Below are 26,454 nucleotides of genomic sequence, written 5' to 3'. Positions count from 1 at the left end.
AGAGCCTCCCGCCTCCACACGAGAAGCTATCCCAGCCGCCCCTCCCTTCACCATTCCCCCCCCCCGGGAAGGCCGGCCCAGCCCAGGGGGACGCACCGAGAGAGTTGTGCCACAGCCACACCTCAGTCAACTGCACAGATGTAGTTTATTCGTTTCACAATAAAGGACTCGTCAAATCAGAGCTCCGGCCGGTGTGCCAGCAGCACCACGCCTCGCTTCTCAGCCCCTGGAAGGCCTCTGCACAGCAAGGGGCTCGCACACACCAGCAGCCAGCTCTCCCCCACACCCCAGAAGTGTTTTTGTTCTCCACAGCCTAGTGTGTTTGCTTCTGTTGAATGAAATCTTGGCTAAGTAACTCAAATCTGATAGAGGAGTTTTAAGACAGCTCTATGTTCGCTTATACAGTACGTGAGTAAACAGAGGAAAAGAAGCAGGACAACCAGTGAGTGAGTTGGGGCCATCGTTTCCAGGTATGCCTGCCTCACAGCACTCTATTTACATAAGTTACAGAAATTTCATATATATTTTTCTCTGAAGCCCAATTAGACAAATATCTACCTATATATAATATAAAAAATACAGAGATTTGACTTTTTTTTTTTGAAGTAAAATGTACATGATCCAACTGTGAGCAGGAGGTAAACCTGAAAACTCAGGCCTGTTGCTACTGAAGTTAACACCGCACACAACACCGCTGTCAAGTGTAGCCACGTCCTCTTCCTCCAACCCATAAAATGATGCACCCCAACCCAAGTCAGAAAAAAAACCCCTCAGAACTCAAAACATGTTCTCATGGAAAAAAAAAATATTTCAAGTAAAGATGAAGATGGGTTTCACCATTTCAACAGTTCTATGACTTCAGTCAGTAGCAATGCAAACAAAGCCTGTGCAACGGCAGCTGTGCTTCCTGTTTCAAAAACCACCCAAGCATCCCACCCTCTTCATAGTTACCATCTTTGGGGTCTTGTTGCCTTTTTTTTTCCTTGTAAATACCACTAGCAGTTCTTCAAAAAAACAAAACCAAAAAAAAAACCTAGACAAAGGGAAGAAGCCTTCCCCCCAGAAAAATCTTCCCAGGAGTGGGAGAACTTCCCATTTCTCTGTCCATTTACAGTATTTCAGGGGAACTTGGCCCAGGTTCAACAGGACTGTCCACTGAAGGAGGGTCGCAGAAAGGCCAGGGCTAAGCTTCGCTCTTGGCAAATCAGAGTCTTTAATAAAGAGTAACATGTGCAAAAAAATTAAATAGATCAACCCAGGTTTCCAGAATTATTGTTGTCAGAATGCTTACTTTCTATTTGTGTTCTTACCCAACCCAATGCTGAAATCTCAATTAAGTACCCGAGGTAAAAAGTGACATTTGGGAGAGATCACCACAAAGAAAAAAAAAAAAACAAGAGGTGCAATCTGTTACCTCAGTGTCCTTCCTCCACCCAGATGCCTGCTTTAAAGACATGTATGCAGCAGCAAAAAGAAAAAAAGTGTAAGAGTATCCCCTTCTCTCCGTGAGGACAAAGCACTGTTTCTAGTTGTTTGAAGGAAGAATTGTTTCCTAACAGGTGGAGTGGGTGTTTAGCCTTCCATTTGCAAGAAGGGGATAGGACGATCAGCTGCTCCCAGATGCTTTCCGGCAAGTTTGTGGTGTTCTTTTCCCTCCAGGCACATTATAGCTGGAAACCTTCCATGGGGGCTTCAGGCTGCTGGAAGATGAATTGCTGCTGGTTCTCATCAACCTGGGGAGCTAGAGTGGAGTCATCCTCTACTCCAAAGTAGTGCTCAATCAGGTCAAATGCCTTCTGGTAGATCTCTTGGTTCTCATGGCTCTGTAGGAATTCTATCTTATCCAAACCTTGGAGAGGAAAAAGAGTGGAATGCGATGAAACAAGGAGATCCTGATATTTACACTGTCCCACATCCATCCTCCACCCTTGCCCCTATTCACTGCAAGGCCTTTGTCTGTGTTAGATTTGCATTTTGTGAGCAGCACTGACATCTAAAGCTAACTATTCCAGAGCTACTTGTGGATTTCATGTTTCAGGCAGCATTAACGTCTTTTCAATAGGAGGTTTAGCTGACACAGCTAAAGCAGATGTGGTCCCAGCTCCCTGCTGGAGACTAAACTAGATTTTAGTGAAATTAAAACAACTGGCTGCGAACAGTTTGGTACAGAGGTACAGAGGGGAAGGAAGCAGGGCCTGTCCCAGTAGCCTTCAGCAGAAGGGCAGCAACAGCTTTAGCTGTCCTAATTAAATCCACTGCTGAAGAGAAAGCATCCAAGCACAATATACTCTCAAGAATTTCAAGAATTATTCTTACTGGGAGAATCAGGACACACAATGTAACAGTCAGTGAGAGGGCAAATCAGACACTGTCAGTACACAGGGAGTTTCAGACCAAAATAGGAACTGCTTCTCAAAGCATTAAGAGCAAGACAAAAAACCCCACCAAATTAAGTCGCTCCAGGGAAAAGCTACATCTCTCTGGATTTCCAGTCTACATCTACAGTGTACAACTGGGTACAGTGAGAGCAAACTTAGACCCAGAAGTGTCACTTTACTTAGCTCAGCTTATTTCTGATTAATACTCCCAACTGGTGCGAGCCACAACTATCAGCTTGGCCTCCAGGTGTAGAAAGCTTGGATCAGAAGCATGATATAGTTTTTACTTCCAAGTATTTTGTCCTATGCCCAATCATAACAGCCTAGAAAGACAGACTATTGGAACAAATATTGGCTAGTTTGGAATATACTAAATCCCTTAACACAGCAGAAAAATCAACCAACAAAACTAGCAGACACCTTTCAATACATCCTATGGTGTTAAAGTCAAAGGCACCAAGGCCACCAGCCACAACCTACCATACGCCTCCTCAATCAGGCTACAGTACGGGTTGATGCCTGTCCCACTCTGGTTGGCTTCCTGCTCTCCAAGCCTCAGGATGTTTTCCAGGCCGTTCAATGCCACCTGAACAATCTTGGAGTCCATGACAGTCAGCAGGTCACAAAGAGGCTTGATACAACCCAAGTTTACCAAGTACCTGAAGAGAGAGCACCAACACACACTTGCTGTTCAGGATCTAGCAAGCATCACCTTTGCTCAGTTAGAAAGAGCAAGGGAAATGAGTCAAACTGAAATACAAAAAGTTGCCTTAAAATCTACTTGTACTGTTCTGCAAGGTTAATTTTTATCTACTTATTTGCATTTGTATACACACCCCTTTAAGAAACCTGCTAACGCCCTTTGAAATCCAAGTGCTACTCAAATTAAGTCCACACTGGAATTTAATCTGTCATCAAGTTTGGACATTTAGGCTAGTCTAAGCTATCTAAAGGGGCAGGGGGGGAAGTATGAAACAGCTTTAGACTAGATTATCCTTATTCAGAAGGAAGCTACAATTTACAGCACAGTATACACAGATCCAGCCATAGCTTTGCCTGTATCTCAGGGACTCTCTCGGAGGTTCTCCAAATTACTCCCTTGCTACTTGTCTTGCAGTTCTCAAAGACAAAGCTACCATACATTCAGACAGATTTCCCCCAAGAGGAGACACAGGGAGTACCTGATCTGTTCGGGAGTTCCTCCTGACGTTGCATTTGTAATAGCCCATGCTGCCTCTTTCCTCGTGCGGAATTCTGCTTTCTGCAAGATTTCTATCAGTACCGGAAAAATGTTTGCATCTATGACTGCCTGGGGAGAAAGAGTAGTAAGAAGCATTTGAATTGGCAACATGGTTTCTAAAAGGCTATTAAGCACCTGAAAGAAACCTCTACCTCCATTTTCCAATGCAAAAGAACAGAACTTTCCAAGCTATACCCTTCAGCAATGATCCTCCATTTTATTCCTCAGCCAAATCCCATTAACATGAGATTTGATTCCATAACTAGCACAGTAGACAATCCCTATTATTGCATCAATACTGTAGGAATGCTTTCATCACTTATCTGCCTTTGTATGTAGGTCATTAAAAGGATAATTAAAACTCAGCAAGCTCCAGCTTTTCAAAGGGGTACCTCTAATTGAGCATGGAGATATGGGGGCTGTATCTCCTCTTATTCCAATGATCCAACCTGTGGGACTCATTTCAGCCTAGGCTTTGTTGGTACAATTAGCAAGCTTTTTTTAGCTCTTTTGGCAGATGGCTGGGAGCAGCAAATTTGCAAATTACTGCAGAATAGGAGATGTGAACAAAACCAGCCTCTAAGTGTCAGATAAGAAAAAAAGTTGCAAATCCTTAATGCTGTGCTTGGAATCTAGGATCATTGCAGGTAGGCTGGAGAAGACTGTACCTGTATTTGTGCTCTGTTTCCTGCTGTGATGTTCGATATAGTCCAGCAGGCTTCTTTCCTGATTGACTCCTTGGGACTACTTAATAAATGAAGGAGACAAGGCAAGGCTGAACAGTTCAGAATCACCTTTTGAGAAAGAAAGCAGAAGTGAGATCACCAGTATCAAGTACAGAGCTAAATACTTTCCATTTTCACACAGTGAATATGCTATATGGGCACTGCATTTCCTTCTTAAGACAGTGATCTGCCCTCACCTGGGTCTGGATGTCATCCCCTGTCACGATGTTGCCAACTGCTCGCAAAGCTGGGGAGGCCACTTTGTAGTCATTGTGCCTGCAGAAAACACAGTGCAAGGACAAAACCAAATCTATCAGATCACATGCACCTGGATATTCAGAAGATTCTCTCCCCAGTATCTCATCTGCATTATTTACTTAGAATTCCATCCCCTAGCATATAGAAATATACCGTAAGTTGACCATATTGCCACTGGATAAGCAGAGACTGAAGACAAACTTGCTACACAGATGTGTTTTCATCCTTAACATCCTAACTCCATCTTCTTCAGCTTAATTACAGATCTCACCTTTTACATGGCCTTCCTGAACAAAGATGTTAACCCAATGAGAACACCCAGAATTTTTCAGGATAATTTTGGAAGCAAGTATCTTGCAGTTACACCAGTTCTGAAGATGTTAAAGAGAAGAGGCCCATTCAAACTGCAAACATTTTTGTCCAAGTTTCCATATAGGTATCAGAGAAACAAAGCCAAGCTGACTTTTGCTAGACGCTACTCTTGCCATCTTTGATTTGCCTAGTAACTAGGCTTCCATAAGCATATTTAAAGCTTGAGAGCACAAAACACTCTGCAGTCCTCTCCAATCTCTCTTTAATAAGTTCTTCCTTGCACACAGTATTAACTAGCATTCCAGCACTAGAAAATGCTCAGCTTCTCTCAGAAAGAAAAGCCAGTAAACTACAGCTCTCAACCTGCTTCAGACCCTCCTACATAACCGTTCCAAAGTCAGCTAAAGTACCGATTACCTTGATCCTCTGCCCACGAGAGGTGGAAAGAGTGCTCTGATGGGTTTTGATATGAACTCGTGTTCAGTCACATGCTTCCCAGTCTCACTGGGCTGAAGCAGCAAGACAAGGTACTTACATTAACAGCTCCACCAGTCGCCGACACACTCCCGAGTCAATAACTGCTTGAATTTTCTCATTGGGGCCATCTGATAAGTAGGAAAGAGCCCAACATGCATCTGCCAGCAAGTCAGAGTCACTGTTGAATAATAATCGGGACAACACTGGCAGGCAGGGAGATACCTACAACAACAGCCACCACCCCAGAAGGTTAGTCATGTTCTGTCAAGGACCACCACATTTGCATGCAAACACCGCATGGCTATGCTGACTGGCAAGATAACAGGTCTTGAATGTCCACAGTTTCCTTCCCCAAAGTCAGCAGCTTCCTTGCTGGTTCACATACTTCATAATCATAGAGTCTAAAGTTACCTCACCAGCTTGATTACTAAAATTACATCCCTTCCTCTTGGACCAAGTCTAGACTCCTGAGACAAGTGCTACTGTGCATGCTACTGTTTGGAAGCTCCTTACATTCCTTATGTAAGAGCACTGCTCCATTTCTTACTCTTAATAACCCTAAATAGCTCAGTATTCAGAGCAGCAACCATCAACAGTTACACCCCTGAATAACTTCAGTCATTTATAAGTGGTTTTACATCCACACTCAATTCAGATTTCATCCCTCACCACAGGCTTCCCAGCTTTGACACACAAGCTTTCATTTAAAAAAAGTGAAACACATTGATCTTCATCCTGGTTTCAGGGTTTCACAAGCATTTTTGTTCTACTAAAGAAGGATGAGACACCTGAAAGGCCAGCAGAACCTTTTGTTAGTGCCAGCAGCACACCAGGAAAGGGAAAGAGGAAAGCTACCACAGCTCCCATATAGCTACAGGAGTCCTGTTTTGTAGCATTTAGAGGTCTCGGAATCAAGTTTTTAGTCACAATTTGAGTAAAGTCACTAACTTCCAGAGTTCATAACAGGGTTCAGAGAAGCCCACAGTGTATGCTGCCTTGAAGGGAAGCCTGGGCTTACCCCCATACGTGAGGGGTCCAGCGGATGGACTGCCAATAGAGCCAGGGAGAAAGGTTGGCAGAAAATTAAACAGGCGCTCAAACATCTGCTGAAGTGTAAGATCAACCTCAGCAGGAAAAACCTCACCCTGTTCCCTCCCGGAATGACTTACAGAAGTCTAACAGCCAAAAATAATCTAGACAAACATCTTAACTAGGTGTCTCCCCATCACCTGTCTGCCAACAAGGCATTTATTCTCACCTTGTCAAATTCAGGTGGTGGACTCTTTCCTCTGCACAAGTTTGACAAGGCCCAGACAGCATTTCGTGTCATTGTCAACCTGGTGGACTTCGTAAGGAGCCTAAAGAGACAATTACCATGAATTATAATCCTTGATGTGGAAGCCAGCAAGTGAATCAAAAGAAGGAAAACTAGTATGATTTTAAGGAAGTCAAACCACTACTCCACTTGCTGTAGCTCAAGGCATGCTGCCTGTCACTTGAGCCTCTCAATAAGCAAGAAGTGACACGCAACTACTTCTTCGGATAAATAGCTATTATTCCTAACAATGTCAAGTGACATGGGTCAGGAAGGCAAGTTCCACATTAGACAAGTTGCAGAAGGAAGGGCACATTAGTCAAATGCAGTTCCAAGTTCAAATTCAGCCCAGGCAGACACTTGCACCCCTGTCTGAGGTCAGATGGTCCTCACTAGAGACCAACTGACACAAACTGCTGTCTCAACTCTGAGGACAGAAAGTCCTGTGGGCTGAGGACTTCAGTCACCAATCGCTGCTGACAGGTGACTGACAGAAGTAGCAGTGTAACAATCCAAGTCACTTGTGACAAAGCATCAGTTTGCCAAGGACAGGATAAAGTAAAGATTAATTCTTTCCAGAGCAGTGAACAGTCCTCGAGAGCACGCTCCTGACAGACAGATCTCCTGCCTATGGTGGGTATGCACCACACTTAAGAGCTACAGAGGCAAGGTGGTGTGCAGAGACCTGCTCCCTTTCCTTAGTCCTAGAGGAGCCCACTTGGACAAGCACCTGAAATCCATAGCATGAGCACAAAGAGCAGGCATCTGGAGGGACACACAGTGAAACAGCAAGCCCTGTGACTTCAGAAAGACAAGCACACTACAACAGCACCCACTTCAGATTCAGAGCAGTGTAAAGGTTTGTGAGAAGGCATGTTATCTACCAAGTCCCACTCTATTTATCAGATACTTGTCTGAACTGCCAGTTTATCTGGTACCAATGGTTTGATTCCCAGTCAACATCACCACACATTGCTAGGGAATCTGTTCACCCAGCTCAAATATTGCTCTGCTGTAGTACAATGGGACTTCAAGAACTGCATTGGCAAGTATTCATGGCTACTCACATTAATAAGGGAGGAAGAATAGCGCAGTTAAGGACATAATCTCTACACACAGAGCTGTCTCCAGCAATGTTCCCCAATGCCCAGACAGCCTGAAAGGAAACAGCAACAGTTTTAGCATTCACACAGTTTCTGAACAGAGGAAGAAAAGGGTGGTGTGCTAAGAAAGCATTTTCCTGTAATTCCAGGCAAATGATACTTCAATTGGTGGTCTGAAGCCAGTTGTTAGACACTGGTCACTCATTTTAAACACTGCATTTTATAGTGTGAAATCCGCTGTGGTTCTCTCCCTAACCCCAAAGAGAGAAGTGAACCTTACCTGTTCCTGAACATCCTCAAAGTCAGAGTTTAATAGCTCTATAAATATAGGAACTGCCCCAGCCTCAATTACTATTTTTGTTTGTTGGGAAGTTCCTGATGCAATATTCGTCAGTGCCCACGCTGCTTCAAACTGAAACAAGCAAATAAATGACAAAAGTGTGAATAAAATAATCCTGATTCAGCAAAATATTTGTACTTAGATTTTGGCTATAATCTTTCAACTTCTACTAAAAAGGTTGTGAGAGAAAGCAAGCATATCACAACAGAACACCTCAATACTCAAAGGAAAGGATTTTATTTTCTTGAGCAATAAAAAAGCCACATCTGCTAAATGCCTTCTCAGAGGCTACAGCTTCTCAAAGGATTAGCAAGTGAAGACATCACTGTCAGTCACACCACATCATTTCACCTATACAACCATTTTCCAGCAAGAAAAGTGAACACACATAGTGCATAAGCACACGTGGAGTAGAAAGTTTATATCTAGTGCAGACTAGCCAGCTCTAGCCCACCCTCTTGTCTGACTAACACCATAAAGATGCCTTGAGTTCAAGTGAAGCTGAGCAGCAAGTTCCCTGCTTTTGCCACTCATTCTTTGGTTTAAAAAGAGATTTCCATTCAGTTCTTCTTGAAAGTAAGCCCCTATGATACATGGCCTTGGGCCAGAGGGCAGGAAGAAAGATGAAGGCAGTCATCAACTTGTATCCAATTCCATGTATGGAAGTATCTTTAACCCCTACAAAGTAACTATAGTTATTACCAAGCTGGAAGGAATCTCAAGAAGCCATCTAGTCCATCCCTCTGCCCCACGGCAGGATCAGCACTACCTAAGCCATTTCTAACAGACTCTTACCCTGTACTTAAAAGCCTCCAATAATGGAGGTTTTTCCTACACATTTATTCTGTGGCTCCACTAGCTCCCAGCAGAAATATCAGACACAGGAAGGCCAAATTCTCTTCCACTGCAGCTGAACTATGTTATTTTTGCCAGCATTCTTCCAAGAATTTACAGCAATTTATAATTTCCTTTTTTTGCCTAAGCATTACAGTCTACCTTTTTCTTCTCCTATACATCATATAACCTGCAGCTTTCAGGTTCAAGACATCACTTTTCCCTGATAGCACCTGTGGGTTCAAGTTCCTAAAGCTGTGAAGGTTAAACAGCTACATGCCATGAAGAATTCATAACACATCTCCTTTACCTGTAGCGTGCAATTTTCACTTCTTTTCAGGAATTCAACAAATCTGTCCACCACTCCCTGAGTGTTTATCACTTCATCTATTGGAGGATTTGGCTCTGAAATAGCAAGGCAGTGTCAAAGCAGTATATAGGTCTAACGCAGAGGAATAACAAGCATGAACTATTACTGAATTGAATGATCTCAAACTGTACTGAACTCGGCAGGACAACTCTCCAGAATCACTTTCTGTACAATTCACAGAATCACAGAATGGTTTGGGTTGGAAGGGACCTTTAAAGGTCATCTAATCCAACCCCCCTGCAATGAGCAGGGACATCTTCAACATACAACTGTAAATCATTAGCAATATACTAGATTATCAAGTTTCTAGATTATAACTTTCTTTCCCCCAGCTCAAAGCTGCTAAGCTTCTGTATAGCAATACACGTGCACAAACGCTTGCAAAAGAAAGGTTATGTCAGACCCTGTGGCAGGGATAAGTTGAGTTATTTTTACCTTTGGAGAGTAGCTTCCTGAATTTCTGAGTGGTTGCTAGCTGTAAGTCAGGGTCATCTGAGAAAAGCATCTCTACCATCTCTCTTGTGATCACTCCCTCCTGAAAAGATGCAAAGGAGACAGAACAATAGTTCCATTTCACACTAAGATTATTTAAGGCAGAGTCATGACAGCCTATCATGATTTTGTGCTTAGCTAGTAATCCAAAGGTTCACAATTTGAGCTTACAGCACACTATTTACTTCCTGGCAGACTTTTCCTGTTCACTGTAGTAACATTTGCAACATTCTCAAAAGTGAGAAAACAAACATTGAGGTTTAGTCAGTTCTATGCAGTCCACAGCATTAAATCTCTCTGAAGGCACAACTGGAACAAGGAAAGGCACCTTACCCCACATGTTGTGGAACTAACATAGGAATCCACAAGGAGACTATCAAACATGGAGGCATCTTCATTGATCAACTCCACATTTCTTCTTTTAAAGAGCTGGCAGGGAACAAAACACAGGAGTCATTATTAGAAAGCAATGATGAACAGTCTTCATAACTAGTCATTCTTGTTCCTCAAATAAGATACCATCAGCTAGACTAAACGCAACCTGAATAGAAAAGCAGTCATTAATAACAGCTCTGCACTCTGAAGACTAGTTTGGCACACAAACCCCAATAATAAAACATGCTAAGTCTTGCCCTCAAATATGCAAATGCTTAAGTCACTGAGACACTGGTACAGGCAAGTGCAGAATTTGACCTAACAAGTTAGGGAAAGTGGGGAGAAAGCAGCTTGTAGATGACGCACTAATAGAGAAACACTTAGTCTGAGCCACATACATCACCTGGGAATCACCTCTTACTTTCATAGACCTCCAAGCCAAAAAAAAAAACCAGCTCAGAGTAAGAAATACACACAGCCCATACTTTCACTTGCTCTTCCCACTCCTTGAGGAAATAACCCCATTCACAAATTAATAAAAAACCTCAAAAAAACCCTTAAAAACAAGGATCTGTGAACAAAAGCCTCTAGTACCCCAAGGACAAAGTGCTTAGAGAGCTCTTGATGTGAGCTACACTCTGTACTAGGTACAAAGAACAAGAGAAAAGCAAGATCTCAGAACAGGAAAAATAAGAGGACTGCTGACGAACCTTAATGCACAGATCCTTGAAGATTCCAGTTTGGCAGCAGCACAATCCTGGTTGTGTTAAGGCTGTACACAAGCTAGTCAAGATGACAGTTACCTGTTGCTCTCGTTTCTGTTTGCGCAGTTGAATTCCTTCCTCCTCTCTTCTCCGACGCATTTCCTCGGGATTTAGGGCTTTGTTCTTGTAACTCTTCATTCGATAGTTATCCTTCGCAGGACTCGCCATGGTTTCTGTGAAGAGAAAAAAATATCTGCCTCAGTTCTTGTCACTCTGTTCCTTTACCCACATGTCCTTTCTGACACGGAAGTCCATGCACGTGCAACAGCCCGATTAAACAGACTTATTTGCAAGAGCTGGTCCCAAACACTAAAGTAGAAGCTTCGAGTAGGAATGTGATCCTAACCTTAGTTCATGTGATATGCTGTTATGGCAAGAGCGTTACAAAGTTTCTAGGAAGCATAAGAGCAGATTTACTGTTCTGAAAGGAACCTGGACCCAACTTCACAATATTGAGCACAATACCCATATGAAAGGCTTCTACTCAAACAGCTTCACTGTCCTCAGGAGGTACATAACTAAATTCTACTGTGGTTTTCAGCAGAAATTATTTCCCTTGTATCACCATGGCATAAATGACACCTGGACTACCTTTTCCCCCCAGACTGGGAGGTTCACTGTGTATGCATGGCAAAAATCCAACATAACTCATGGCAAACCGAGGCCTTGATTTTATAACAACAATAAAAAAACCTTGCAAAAAGCAGAGCTGTATATAACATATAGGCCATGTTTGTCCCACCAGGTTACTGCAAGTGTTCAGTACCTGACCTACTTATTTTGCTGCTTCATATCTGACTAATGCAGTACTTCAAACCTGATTACTTGTGTATTTGCCTTCTAGTCAGGGAAGTGACACTCCACTATTTGGCACAGTTAAAGGCAACCAGGGCCAAGCAGTAACCTGAGTACAGAAGGATATCAACTCCTCAGCTGTAAGCCACTGCTTTGACCATGTTGATTCCTTTTTGCATCTTTCCAAACTCTCCCTTTCTCCCATTTATGATACAGATTATTTGCTTCTATATAACATCTGTGCCTTTCTCAGGACAGGAAGGAAGCAGTCATGATACACAGCATCAGAGTGCCAATTAACCCTGAGACCAACTTACTCTTCTCCAGAATCTGCTGGACACCAACATCTGCTGTCTTCCAACTGCTAAGTGCAGGTAGAAGTGTCCTGTGAAATTTTGCTGCACTATCTCCTTACTCCTCCTCTTTCAAGCTTTAAGCACTCCTCAGCCACACTGCTTACAGAAAGTTTCGGTCTGACTTATCAACTGCCTCCAGCCATTCTGGAGCCCTTCCAAGATCAGCCAGAGAAGTTTCAGACCTTACTGCCCGGCTACTAGGAAAGCCCACAGCCAAGCCAAGAAGAGACATATACAATGTACAAATATCCAACATTTCATTGCTATGGAAATAGGAAACAACTGGAAGAAGTCATATTTTAAACAGGAGAGGAAACAAAATACTTTCAATTCTACAAATTCCCCAAAATATCTAAAAAGATACCGAGCATTGTGGAAGTCAGACTCCATTTCACAGCATCTGCTTTCTAAGAGGGCATTCTCTTCCCTAGCCAAAACACCAAGAGGCCATTCTTCTGAAAAGCAATAGATAAAGAAACAAACCACCAAACCCCAAGTTCCTCTAGTCATTTACACTGTAATAGAGATGCACGTCCCTGGCAAACAGCCCTGACCCCACACTGTCCACAGTTGTGAAACGGTTTTGAAGCTCAGCAACCGACAGCTGCACGCTGAAACACCACCAGGCTTGAGGAGGTGCAGCACGATGGGTTGCAAGTTTATTGGCACCTCTGAAGCTAAAAAGAAGCCACCAACCACAAGCCATCATCAATAAAAGCAGTATTCCAGTGCCAGGTTAGAAAGCCTTTTCCAGTAACTTGCTTAGGGCACAGTAAGTGGCCAGGAGTTATAAGAAAAAGGGACTACATCACATTGAGCACCACTAAGGAAAAGGCATACAGCCTCAAAACTGTAGCATTGAAGCAATCAAATTACAATAGGTCTTGCAAGACCTTGAGCCTTACAGAAGTTTACCTTCAGTCCCTTTCCGAAGTACCCCATTTTATAAGGTCTGTCCTCAATAAAACCAAGGCAAGACACTTGCAACACTAAACATGGCAGCCGGACTATACCTTGCTGACAGCCTCACTGTGAAGCCTGTATTAAACCATTAATTTTTTCCCCTCTGAGTTCATTCCTCAAGTCAGAGGTTCAGCGGGATAGCTGGCCTGTTTCTAAAGGTATTTGACAGCACTTTCCTCAGTCTAAAGAAACCATTTACATGGCAAAGAACAGAGACTGAAGACCACAGGAACTATACAACTGTTCCCACTTCTCCATCCCTCTTCCCAGCAGCACTGTATGCCAAGACTGGAAGGAAGAATTTATTATTTTTAACTGAAAAGCAGCTAATTCAGAAGACAGAAGACTTAAAAAAAAATCTACAGACTTTAGGGGTTTATATCTGATGTTACAGTAGCAAGGTGTCATCTACATATGGATTTTAATTCAGGAAATGTAATTTAACTACCAGCCTTTTGTCAGTGTATTCATGTTACTACCCCAACGCTAATGGCTGATACAGCCACACAAAAGAGTAAGAGTTGCTAGCTTAATTCTGAAGATTACAACAGAATCCTTAACAGAGACAAATTTATTACCTCCCTTTGGAAAGCTAAGTCTCCAATTAAAAGGTAGTTTTTAAGAAAAGGAGGAGGAAAAAGTGATTAAGCGACTTAACACTATACACAGGATTACCAGCTATTTAGTCTTATAAATAGCTAAGTAACACATGACAGTTCAGCTGCCTCCAAACTTGCACAACCCCACTCAGCTGGGCACGCCCTCGACCCTCCTCCGGGTGTCCAGAAAACAGCCAGAGACTCTTGGCCATGCTGCGAGGTCTCGGAGCACACTCAGCACACCCAGCACCTTGTAGTTTAAGGCTTTGTATTTCCAGAGCACCAAGAGCACCGTTATACTGCAGGGAAACCCCAAAGTTACAACTAGCCCCTGAAGAGTGATTTCTCACGTCAGCTGTGTAACAGCACATCACTGTGCAGCAGTCCCCTCTGGCACTTGATTTTCTATTTTCTTACAGACATTATCTCTTCAGATGATTTCCATTGACTTTTTCTAGTCCATCATCTGTGTCAATATTTTAATGACGTTAGAATGTTAATTTGTTACATTACACCCCATTTCCATGGCAATGGATGAATGTCAAATGCAGGATTATGACTTCACAGTGAGCTTAGCAGATGCTGTAGGCACCACAGACTGCAACAAGCCCAAACACATGAAACAAAACAGACAGCGGATGCCAGGCACGTACAAATTCTTTACTTGTAGTGTTTCAGTACAAGACATCTAGCTCATCCAGTGTATCTGCAAGTCAGCTTTGTCGTTAACTATTAACTCAAATTCTATCCGTGCGAATACCCACAAAACAACCCCACTGAATCAGACGACTGGAGTAACCTGGACTGTCAGATTAGGGAAAGAACCATCTTGCTCAGATGAGTGATGCATAGAAGATACTCAAAGCCACAGATTTTCACTTCGCATCTTAACACTGTTGCTCTGAGAAGTTTCACTTTTACAGAAAAGCCCTTGACTGTAAAGTGGCAATGGAAACTTAACTAGAGCAAGTTCCTTTAAGTGCTCTGAAGTTTTAACTACTGCATTTAGGCAGCCACCTTATCCTCTACAAAATGCTGTCCTACTAGGACAGCACCTTGCACCGCACCTCTCCTAGGAAAGGTTTTTCTTCTGTAAGAACCAACTAAGCCTTAAATGAAGATTGTATCAGCTCACACCCTAGAATTACAAAATTGTTCTGATGTTGTTCCAGACAGAACTCCAGGGCTCCAAGCTTACCTGCAGCACTCCAAGGAAGCTGGGCAATAAGGCTTTTTTCCTTCTATACCACAGCAGCTCACCCAGAGCAATTTGTGCAGCCTGCAGCTGCTCCGGGTACTCCTTTTTCCCCTGAGACCACACCAAACAGACTGCACACCAGATAAACTGTTCTGGCAGTGCCTGCAGCCTGCTCACCACTTCTCTCTTCCCAGAAGCCACCCCCTTGACCATCCTCCTGGCACAACAGGTACAGGTACCCATTCACATGATGGGGAAAGGCTGCAGGCACCTAAGCACAGGTGCCTGGGGCACAGTGCTGTGAGCCCATCCAACAACTTGCCAAAGAAAGGACAGGCTTACTGCACATCTTCCAAATATCTCAGTACGTGGCAATGCAAGGGGGATATGCAGGCATTTGGATAGTACGGCCAGACACCACAATCCCAGCATTGTCACTTCACAACAGGCATAAAACCATATTTTGACTCCCAGAGCTGCTCAGGCAACAAGCTACACTCAGCCCTGTCTGCCCAGGTGCAGAAGCACGCCTGTGTGGGAGCAGTGCCATTAGGCAAGGGCCAGAGCTTGCCCTGCTCTACTAGAATATCAGCACAGCGTGAATATGTTGTTAGAAAAGAAAGGAAAACATCAAGAATTAGGATGGAATTAGAATGAGGCACCTCCTCCACCAGTGGAAACAGAAACATAGCTCTTCCAAAAACAGCAAAGCCAGTCCAAGCTACTTATGTTTCAGGCCCTTGCTTATACTTCATTCCTACCATCCTAACCTCCTGCTGCAAGAGACAGCCTAGTTTTCTAGGAACAACCTGGTTCCCTCCAAGTTCAGCATCCCTTGCGTTACCCAGGAACAGTACAATCTCTACCTTTTCCTTATTCAGTGGTCAATTAGAACTGACTACTGGAAGTCCCTTTGAAGTAGCCATGTTTCCTCAGCAGTATATTGCCATTCCTGACCACTGGTTACAGAGGAGCTCAGCATGCACCACCCTTACCTCGACCTCTTCAGTCGAATTCACCTTCCCTAGGGCAGAACTTAAAAACTGCAGAGGTAAAAGCTTGTACTGTGTCAAAAAACTGAGTCTGCAGAGCTTTGAACCCATCTCCTCCCAACACCTCTGCAAACCAAACTGTTCCACAAATCTACAAGAGTTTTAACACTGTTTCCTAATATGAAGAACACTTGAGAATCTGCTGTCTACACCAAAACCTCACAGAGTTCACTCTAGAAAACAGTAAACTTAGACTTGCAAGATTGACTCCATTTAAAATAGCGTTCTGACTGAGCTTGGACAAAATATCACTTCTGCTCTAGGAATCCCCTGACCTCACAGTTCCCTAAGTCAGTGCCTTTTGTAGCCAAGTACCTCCCAGCATTAATGAACTTCATTCACAGCAGCTCCACAGAAAAAAGTGACAGCATTTGCATTCCAATAGTTCTCCTATTAAGCATCCAAGCTCTGCACCTCCAATCAGATCTGCCAACTATTAGTCCCAAGATGCCAAATCAGATATTAAATTTGGTGCTAACATGACACATTAAATAGATGTAAGGATTATCAGCCTGCATATTTAAAGATTTATTTCTGTATCCTGAACACATAACAGCAGGTAACCCTGGCTCTGCAGGCCAAATTTTGAAATCCATTTGTACATGTTTGATGACTTGCTTTAATAAAGCACCACTACATAAAGCTTTGCTCAGGCACCTCAGAGACCAGGCAGATGTAAGGCTCACTAAAAAGCAAAACACTTGCTAGTCCTGGCTCAGAGAGACTCCTCTGTCCTGAGGAAAACAGCAGCAATTGGAAAACTCAGCAGAAGGGCCAAAAGGGAACATGTACTAAGCGTCAGAAGCATTAGCTTTTCTTTCTTAGCTATGCAAGTGACATGCTCAAGGGAATTCTGTAACTCCGGTTTAGTGACAGCCAATGAAGCCACTACCTGACCAGCTACAAACAAGGACTGAGACTGAAACAGCAACACCAGTTTAGATGCATCTCCATCATCCTGAGCCAGAAAGAGAGACAAGGCCAATATCAGACACGGAACTCTGCTCGCTATTAACCAGGCACAAGTAAGTTGCTGCAGTGATCTGCTAAGGTCATTTCAGAGCATGAAGCAATGAACTGCCTTTCCAGGTCCACGTTAAGCATCCATGTAAGCCCAATACTGATACACCTTTCAAGATTGCAAAGCATCAATGAGTTAAAACACATTTTTGTAACTTCTTTTAGAAGACTGTTTGCCTACATCCTCGAAACTCACACTACTAAAAGCCCACATGAAACCAGTCGACTTCTCCATTATTCTTCCCTAGTCTCCCCAGAGAGAAAAATCACCTAAGTGGGATTTTAAAGCCACTGTGAGATCGTGCCTCCTAGCACACAGCACATCTTTGGCATAAAAAGTCCCCATGCCAACAGTTTCTGAAAGCTAACACCTTTGGAATCAAATTACTGATAAAAATTGGTCCCTTAAAACCAAAGTAAGGCTTTATTAAGCTAATAATTCATACTGGAAATGACTTCAGGTGTTCTGCGAGTTGAGAATCCTCTTACAAGAACTACAGGAGCAGTCAAACTTAGGGATGAAGCTTAACTGAGCAATACCTTTTCAATTCCTTGTGCAAAGGAAACTCCCTCAGGACATGGAAGAAATTTGGCTCCTGCCATAGGTTTTGTTGGCAACGGTTGGCTTCACTGAGGAAAAAAACTCCTACAGTTGTCATGTAAACCAAAAAGTTACTAGTACAGGTCACCACACTCATCCTTATATATATATTGAATGATGAGAAGGTATTTACCACTCAAAAGAAAGGAAAAAGAGCGTGAAAGTTTGACCTTGAAGGCTCAGCAGAGCACTCAAATCCTGTAAGCATCTGTGTAAGAGCCAACATAAGCTACAGCAGTTCAGTCAGAAAACTGTTAATTCCAGGGTAATTACTGCCACACCAAGATTATAACGGCTTCTTAACATTACTGGATCAGAAACCCAGCCTTGCATCTTTCCAGATGACACTCTTCCCATTTCTCTGCATTACAAAAAGCATTTGCTTCAAAGATTTTTTCAGCTGCTGATTAAAGCCTCCAAGCCGAGTCACTGCAGGGACTCACATGTCTAAATCAGGACTTGTGCTGCTGAGTCAGACCGAAGTGACAGAGCAGAGAAACAGTTACGCTGACAGATCTGACAAGGCCTTTTTTAAGCCAAAACACCCTTTCACAAAGCTAATCTTCATAAGATATCTATTACAGTTCTGTTGCTGGGCATAAGACACATACCTAAGGCGAAGCCTGGCCAGCCAGGAAGGCTGACAGCTGCGTGTTTGGAGTGGAGAAGGGTAGCAGAATTATGCAAGTGTAAATGAATACACTTGATGAACTCCATCAGCACTGATCTGCCAATTAGTGCCCACTGGGTACATTTCAAAGCTTCCCAGCTCTGAGCAAGCACTGGGCCAGATGACCTCCAAAGGCCCCTTCCAACCTAAGTTTTCCCTGTGATAGTATAAACTTGGTCAGTTACAATTACCTTTACTGACTATATTCTTTGGGTTTCTCCTACTCAGCAGGAAGTTTCCCCATTTCATATACTTACCTGAAAACCCAGAGGAACCCCACATCTCTTCCTGCCTCCCTGTTTGCACAGGCTCTGAGCTAAATATCTATTCCTACAGCATCACACTCCTGCACTGCTGCTGCAAGAAAATCTACCAGCAGCACAGGAATGGTTACTGCTCTTTGCTGCCTTTGGCCTCCTCATATTTTCTCAGACTGAGTTGCAGGGAGATAGAGATAAACCACATCAAATTCACATAAGTCACCACCCGCCTCCGGGGTGCCAAGGAGGTTCAGAGACTGAAGAGGAAACACAGGACTCTTCTGCAACAGTCACCAGGACGGCAAGCTTGGTAGGTGTCTTTCTCTGCAGGATCCGTGTTTAACAAAACGCCTGTGCTTTTGACACTGTGCCCTCCAGGAGCAGAAGACAGTTGAAGTAAACTGATTTAGTAGTAGTAGACATCAGAGCAGTTTGGCTCACACAAAGAAAGTGAACTTCACTTTTAGAAGAACAAGCTAGCAGTGCTAAATCAGAGGTTTAAGACTCTACTCATCTCCCCTGACAATGTTAAAAACTACATGTGATAGTTAAGCTATCTCCAATTACAGTTACTGAGGCATTTATTTAAAAAAAATCAAAGCATTTGTGATATTTTTGGATCTGGGGAGGAGGGGCCTGTAAGAATATGCCAGTCATCTTCTGAGGCTGCACACACTAGTCGATAGTGGACATTAGGCTGACTACATGTTATTGCTTCATGATCCCGCATTTCTCCAGAAGGCTTAATAGTCAACATTTGTAACTCAAACTCTTGTTACTTTTGCAGTCAGCTACTCAATACAGCTCACAAGAACACACTGACAGTGAAACCCTGGAAACTCGATTCAGCATTTAGGTACAGCATGTCAGTTTGGAATATCATTTCTTATTGCTATCACCTACTTACAACTGAAAATAAAATCTCTGTCCGCTTCTACATTCAATCCTCTCATTGACTCTTACTTTGTCAAACTATCACCAAAGCCGTTGCTTTAAGTGAACAAAAAAACATTCAATGCAAGAGACAACAAAACAGTGTTGGGCATTTCTGAAGTGTTTCAAAGTTTACAGTTGCTCTCTTCATCTAGCCAAGTACATCAGGATTAATCACTGCTTTCCTCGTAAACGTAAAGAGTGTCGTTTTACAAGTAGCAGCGCTTACAAGAATTCTGTTCCTTCTATCTCCCATTTGTGAAGGAGCTCCTTACTTTGAGAACAGAAACAAAAATTCTTCTGAAACTCAGATACATAATGCATTTTACAGCACTCTATAGATGTGTCTCAGTCAATTCTTAAGAGCTCAAGCACTCGCTTTACAACACAGCATAAAGGCTCTTCCTGACAAAACCTACAGATATGGACCTATTAACATCTCTAGAGGATTCTCTTCTAGAAAAAGTGTGTCCAGGACAACTTTATGATTTCAATTGAAACCACAGAAAGAGAAGCCTAAATAATAGAGAAGAGAAGCCTATTCTTAAATACAAATTAAATGAAGTTGGTTATAATAAATACATAAAAGTAGTTGAATTACTTGCACCCACTGTATAAAGAGACAACTCTGAACTGCTACCAGAAGTTAGCCAAGAACAGATTCTTACATTGCACGTGTCACTTTGATAGTGTTGCAGTGAATAAAAAGGAAAAAAAAAATCACTTCATTTGCTCAGAAGACAACAGAGGGAAAAGGAAGCTAAACAGTTGTGCTTGCAAGAGAAGAACTACATAAGAAGTCCTGTCAAATAAGCAGCAACTCAAGGCTTTTCCTCTACAGCCCTGGAGTTACCCCAGCTGCTGTTAAACCCTGGAAAAGTGGCCAAGTTCTGTCATCCTGTCCCTTCTGTTTCTCATGTTTGCTCTGCTGCTTTTATGTTCTCACACAGGTTATTCGAGTGTTTACTACAAATAAGCACAGGCAGAGCCAGTTCTCTTTCAGAGGTGTCTCAAACCCAGCCTGCCACCGTCCCCTGGCTGGGCGCTTCGCACCCAGTACATGCTGTGCTAGTAAAACACTTATCCATGCAGCTATTTGGCTGTCTGGTGCAGCAGCCACCATTGGCTCATTCCCTTCTGTTTTAGCTACCAAGAGCCAGCGATGTGATATCACTACTGGAATGTGCGACAGCTTCGCTGATGGTGCTGGCTGTGGAGGGGGAAGGGAAAAGCAAAAATTCTCTTTGGGGAAAATTAACAGTCCTACAGCATACTTGTCCTTCACTAGGGTCAGTCTAAGATTAGGATTCCTTTTAGGCTCTCCATGCCCTGATGCAAAAAGAACCCACCTACTCCTCAGTCAAGTTCTCAAATATACATTAATTTCAACTCTACCTCCTCCTGATCTTTTCACCCCAAAAAATCTGAGGTTTGGGGGCTTTAAGTCCTCTTCAACACAATTTACATATTCTGAGACATTCAGATTTCCTTAAGAGTCAACTGATCAAGTACAACAGTCTGTCACCTGAGGTCAGCGTCTCCTTTGTAACAGTTCTTAAAACAGGGATTAACTCTTCAACTAAGTCAACTCAAACTCAACCCACGAGAGTCATAGGAGGTTAAAAACAACCAGAAATAGTCAATTAGAGAGCTATAAAATTCCAACAAGCTCATCCTTCCCAACATGTGCTTTGCTCCAGAAACAAACAGCACTGTCTGATTTGCTAAGCAAATTTGAGTTTAGCTGGCCCTCACTAGCACAATAGCTGAAAGGCTGAAGGAATTAGTACTTTCACTATTACACTATTTTAATGATCAAGCTCCCCTTCACAAAGTTCATGTTTGCTCTCCTGAACACAAGCAAACAAAGCAAAATAACCAAATAACTAGTTAAATTCATCAGCCACAAAAGTTTTATTAAGAATCGAGCATTACATACTGCTCCACAGGCTAAATAGCACTATAAAGGCGTTTAGACATGTCATTTGCATAGCAAACGAAGAACGAACTGAGGAGCATTTCTAACAACACAGGCAAGACCAATATCACAACTGCTTATGAACACTACGGGTTCCGTAACCCGTACATATAGGGGTATGCAACCTGCACCATACAAGAAGGGGTAACAACATTACGCTGCCACCATTTAGTCCTATTAACCTAAAACAATGGAAACAGCAGTCTTGGTTTATTTAGAAAGTTAAGAAAAAGTTACATTAGGATAATTCGAATGAAGGGATTATTAAATTCTCGCTGTCAGAAAAACGCCTGCTTCAAACCCCAAGAAGAAACGGGGAGGCAGTGGTGGGGAAGGATGGGAAGCTCCTCTGCACGAACTTCCTCAGCTCCAGATAACACAGGCAGTTGTCAGACATTCACCAACAGGCCCGAGGACATTTTTCTACTCAAAGTTGCCAGTCAAGATTTTACATCTCAGGCTATAAATTAAGCTTTAAAAGCTGTTCTGGACTGGGAGGTGCTGCAGCCATTGCATACACAGACTTGCGGCCACTGACTTTTCCTGGAACATCACAGGAGGGGTTTGAAGATGGCAGGAAAGTTTCTGACGAGATCATTTTGATCAAGCAGCATCCCACCCCAAAGAACATTTTTAAAGACTTCTGAAGGCAAGTCTGGTTAAAAGACAATATTGCAGGTGAAAACTGATAAGACCTTAATCCTTACTTCCCAGAGGATCCGTACTCTGCTTTATAGAGAATATGCCTGCTACAGGCCTGGCTTTCCCATTCGCCTCATCCATTCAAACCCTGTCTTACTACTTGAAGCCTCAAGAAGCAGACATCTCTCCTCCCTGAGGAGGCAGCTTCGATTTCAGACTACCTCAAAAGTGACCAAAAAAAGCCCAATGTTATTAAAGTACCTTTTGAAGGGCAATGCTCAGTTATGAGTTATTTGTAGCTGACAGAAAGAGCTATCTGCTACCTCTCTGAACTTCTAAGCATATTTAGTGGTACTGGTTATGAATATGAAAACAGACTCCCCCACTACACTCCTTTCCTGCACAGTGTCAGCAGACACATTTGCTTATATTGTGCACGGCGACGGGCTGCACAGGGCCAGCCTCGGTAAGTTTATGTGGACACTGCTGCTGAAGTTTTATTTTAGAAAACCTACAACAGCCAAGGCCCTGCTGGGTTATTAGAACAGAAAATGGTTTAGGATTTCACCTGAGCTCGGTTCTAAAACTCTTACAAACTTCAGCATTTAAATGAACCACAGATCAGAGACCTGACAGGATGCCACACTGTGAGGAAGCTTCAGTCGCAGCCGTTCCTTTCCACCGCCACTGCCTCTCAAGGCTTCTACCTTGGTGTCTGCAGCAGAACCGGTCCCAAATACCCAAGAACCGGAATATTACAGCATTAAATAACCCCCGCTGCTGCCCTTACTCCACCCCGGAGCAGCCCAAAGACCGAGCTGTGGATCATCGACCCGCCATTAGCCCTGCTTAGAGCGGGCAACAAAACCCTGCAACAACATCCCCGTTCCAGCGACCTGGCTACTCGGCTGGGGCAGAACCCAGCCCCTGCCCCGGGAAACCCTCTCACCAAGAGCCCCCCCCGCCGCAGTGTCTCCCCGAAGGGCCGCCCCGAGCCCCGGCTCCGCCGCCGGGCCGCAGACAGCGGGCACCGAGGGCCCTGCCCGGGGAAGGCCCCGCCGTGCCGGGGCTGGCGGTGGAATGACTCAGCGGCGGCGGCCGGGCCCGCAGCCCGCAGCCCCCCGCCCCGCCAGGCCGGCCCGCCGCCGCTGAGGGGAGGCGGCCAGAGCCCCGGTGCGGGGCGCGGGCGGCGCCAGGACGGGCTGTCCCCCGTGCCTGGCCGGCGGGGCGGCTTGGCTCGGCTTCTCTTCTCCTCCCCGCGCCCCCCCGCAGCCCACTGCCGGGGAATCCCGGCCGGCGGGACCGCGCCCGCCCTCACCCATCGCGGCTCCTCAGGCGGCGGCTCCCGAGCTGCGGCGGCCACAATATGGCGGGCCCAGGGAGAGGGAGGGCGAGGGGAGCGGACGGCGGCCGGAACGGGACAAACCTCCTCCGCGCCAAGGCCGCCCCGCCCCTTAAGGAGGCAGGGGCGGGGCGGGGCGGGGCGGGGCCGCTCTCTCCCGCCGGGCCCGCGGCGCTCGGGCGCCCCCAGCGGGCGGGGGCGGCGGGGAGGACCCGGCCTGGCCCTCGCGTCCCGGCCCTCGTGTCCTGGTCCTCGTGTCCCATCCCCTTGTACCCCATCCCTCGTCTCCCATCCCCTTGTACCCCATCCCTCGTCTCCCATCCCCTCACGCCCCATCCCCTCGTGTCCCATCCCTCACACCCCATCCCTCATGTCCCAGTCCCTTGTGCCCCATCCCTCATGTCCCATCCCCTCGCACCCTGTCCCCTCGTGTCCCACCCCCTCGTCTCCCCTCTCACCCCACAACCCTCCACAGCTGACACACCACGCACAGGTTTTGAGCACAGAAACGCTCTAAGATGTCCTTTTATTATAAAGTCCGTCACCAGTCTGTGTCCTTGGCAGCTCTGCAGCTCTGGGGCTGGCTGCGGCCAGCGCGGCACGGACGCGGGGGCCATTAGGTAGTGCGAGGCCTGCCGCTCCCTCCCATGGCGATGAACACGTCAATGGGGACGTTGGGCAGCGTCAGGCAGTGGCTGCCGGGGCATCGCCGCAGCTGCCTGTGGGGAGAGAGCGGGGTGAGCCCAGCAGCACGGCACGGCACGGCACGGCATGGCACGACATGGCCTGACATGGGCCAGCATGGCATGGCACGGCACAGCATGGCCTGGCACAGCATGGCGTGGCATTATGTGATAATGCATGGCATGGTGCAGCACGGTATGGCATGGCACGGCACGGCACGGCACAGGACAGCACATCACAGGATGCTGCCTGCCCGGATAAAGCCTGCCAGCGGCAGCAGGCAGGCAAGCAGGGAGCCAGCCTGCCCCGTCCCAGGGCAAGGAGAGGTTCAAGCCATCAGACGATGCTTTTGGGAGCAAAATAAGCCCCGTTTGCCAGAGCAGGGACCCGGTCTGTGCGAACGGGACACGGCGTGGCTGTGCCCGGGCCAGACCTGCACTCCATGGGGTGTCCTGGCCCCCCTTACCTTCCCACAGCCCGCTCGGCGCCTACCGGCTCCTGCATTTCGGAAGGCACAGCTGAGCTGGGACAGTCGCCTGCCTCGATGGGGAACCTCCGAGCCTGCGGTGCCCGCTGGGAGCTCATGTCTGGGCCCTGGATGCGTCTGACCGGAGAGGAGCGGGTGGGTGAGCCGGGCGAGCACAGACCCCCCAACAATGGCGAAAGCACAGGGGGAACATGAGGGGACCCCAACCAGCCCCGTAACATTCGCGCTGCCCACCCCAAGAGCCCCCGCTCACCGAGAGGGCGTTCCAGCCTGTCCCGCACCTCGTGGTGCATCTGCCACCCAACCGACGCGGCGTCGGCTGTGTCACAATAGCAGCCCAGGTTTTAAAAGGTCCCTCTGTGCTCCCCGGGGTGCTGCGGGTGCCCCCGGGCACTGAGATGCTGTTGTGGAGTCGCTGCGGGATGAACTGAGGGAGCGAAGGGTCCTAGCCCACGCGAGGACATGGAGGAGTTTCTGCTTGCCAATGGCTACCAGCTCGGCAGGACCATTGGGGAGGGGATGTACTCCAAAGTGAAGGAGGCTTTTTCCCAAAAGCACCAGATGAAAGTGGCAATTAAAATCATTGATAAGAAGAAAGGCCCAGAAGGTAAGAGTTGACCCCAAAAGAGCTCCAGGCTGAGGCACTGTCCCTCCCTGGTGGCTTTTAATTCCCAGCAGAAAACCAGTTTCCCAAACTCGCCACCTGAGAGCAGATGGGGGGGGGCAGTGCTGGGAGGTCCAGCAGAACAGCCCAGGGACCGTGGTCCAAGGATTAGGACCTATTTAGGTGTCTGCTCCTCTGACCGCAAGGACAGCAAAAGTGCTGGCAGATCCAAGCATCCCCCCTCAACAAGCATCCCTTGGGGAAGGGTGCCAGGCCGTAAGGAACGAGGCACCCCAGGAACAACCTTCCCTCCCTCTGCCGAGCCCCGGAGGGGTGCCCAGAGCCAGCAGCTCAGGGACACCCCCCGTGAGCAAACCTGCCTCCGCTCTCGGCAGAGTTTATTCAGAGATTCCTGCCCCGGGAGCTCCAGATCGTTGCGCACTTGGACCACAGGAACATCATCCGCGTGCACGAGGTGCTGGAATCCACAGAGGGGAAGATCTGCCTTGTGATGGAGCTGGCGGAGGACGGGGACATCTTTGACTACGTGCTCCACGAGGGTCCCCTGCCCGAACCCCGTGCCAGGGCGCTCTTCCGCCAGCTGGTCGAGGCCATCCAGTACTGCCACGACTGCGGGGTGGCTCACCGCGACCTCAAGTGCGAGAACGCCCTGCTGCAGGGCCGCACCTTGAAGCTGACGGATTTTGGCTTCGCCAAGCTGCTCCCCAGGGAGCGCAGGGAGCTGAGCTGGACCTTCTGCGGCAGCACAGCCTATGCGGCGCCCGAGGTGCTGCAGGGCACGCCCCACGACAGCCGCAAGGGCGATGTCTGGAGCACGGGCGTCATCCTCTACGCCCTGCTCTGCGCCCGCCTGCCCTTCGACGACACCGACATCCCCAAGATGCTGCACCAGCAGCAGAAAGGCATCGCTGTCCCTGGGTACCTGGGGATCTCCAAAGAGTGCCAGAACCTCCTGAAAATGCTCCTGGAACCGGACATGACCCTGAGACCCTCCATCGACGGGGTCAGCAGGCACCCGTGGCTGGCTAACCCCTGAGAAGGACTCGCCCTGCTCTCCCCCAACAGAACAGATTGTTTCTAAAATGATGATAAATTTGGAGGTCAGTGTTTCCCATCTACCCAGCCTCGCAGGTGGTGTGCCCGGCCTCTGGCTGGCAGAGGCAAGGTCTGGTTCATACTCGGGCATTTTTATCGTCTCCCTCAAAGCCCTCGGCCGTCAGCGGTGGGGAACGGGGCAGAGATGAGCTCCGAGCAGCCTGGGCCAGT

General features: G+C 46.2%; 2 protein-coding genes across 4 annotated transcripts; one reads left to right on the top strand and one right to left on the bottom strand.

The window, feature by feature from the left end:
* Positions 1-126: 126 nt before the first annotated feature.
* Positions 127-23,491, bottom strand: KPNA6 (karyopherin subunit alpha 6). Of its 3 annotated transcripts, none has more exons than XM_072885109.1 (14): positions 23,369-23,491; positions 10,930-11,156; positions 10,178-10,273; positions 9,788-9,887; positions 9,293-9,387; positions 8,089-8,220; positions 7,773-7,861; positions 6,649-6,748; positions 5,449-5,612; positions 4,541-4,619; positions 4,287-4,412; positions 3,560-3,687; positions 2,859-3,037; positions 127-1,849 (listed from the first exon to the last, which is right to left on the bottom strand). In XM_072885109.1, the coding sequence occupies exons 1-14, from the start codon at positions 23,370-23,372 to the stop codon at positions 1,665-1,667; spliced, it is 1,704 nt and encodes a 567-aa protein (XP_072741210.1). In that variant the 5' UTR covers positions 23,373-23,491; the 3' UTR covers positions 127-1,664. The 3 variants fall into 3 exon arrangements, with proteins under 3 accessions (XP_072741210.1, XP_072741214.1, XP_072741211.1); XM_072885113.1 differs by having other exon boundaries at positions 11,023-11,156; XM_072885110.1 differs by lacking the exon at positions 23,369-23,491 and adding an exon at positions 12,096-12,113.
* A 1,534-nt stretch (positions 23,492-25,025) lies between these two features.
* On the top strand, positions 25,026-26,224 carry TSSK3 (testis specific serine kinase 3). The gene is made up of 2 exons (XM_072885481.1): positions 25,026-25,170; positions 25,563-26,224. The coding sequence occupies exons 1-2, from the start codon at positions 25,026-25,028 to the stop codon at positions 26,222-26,224; spliced, it is 807 nt and encodes a 268-aa protein (XP_072741582.1).
* The last annotated feature ends 230 nt before the right edge of the window (positions 26,225-26,454 follow it).

The sequence above is a fragment of the Ciconia boyciana genome, chromosome 21 (genome assembly GCF_034638445.1).
Source record: "Ciconia boyciana chromosome 21, ASM3463844v1, whole genome shotgun sequence".
Taxonomy (NCBI): domain Eukaryota; kingdom Metazoa; phylum Chordata; class Aves; order Ciconiiformes; family Ciconiidae; genus Ciconia; species Ciconia boyciana.
The sequence above is the reverse complement of the archived record's forward strand: the minus strand, read 5'-3'. Positions and strand labels throughout refer to the sequence as shown.

Coding starts and splice junctions, on each gene's coding strand:
- KPNA6 (XM_072885109.1), bottom strand. Junction 4,413..4,540: donor GGGATGACATCCAGACCCAG/GTGAGGGCAGAT, acceptor CTTTCTCAAAAG/GTGATTCTGAACTGTTCAGC. Junction 1,850..2,858: donor CCTGATTGAGGAGGCGTATG/GTAGGTTGTGGC, acceptor TTCCTCTCCAAG/GTTTGGATAAGATAGAATTC.
- TSSK3 (XM_072885481.1), top strand. CDS start 25,026: ATGGAGGAGTTTCTGCTTGCCAATGGCTACCAGCTCGGCAGGACCATT. Junction 25,171..25,562: donor TAAGAAGAAAGGCCCAGAAG/GTAAGAGTTGAC, acceptor CGCTCTCGGCAG/AGTTTATTCAGAGATTCCTG.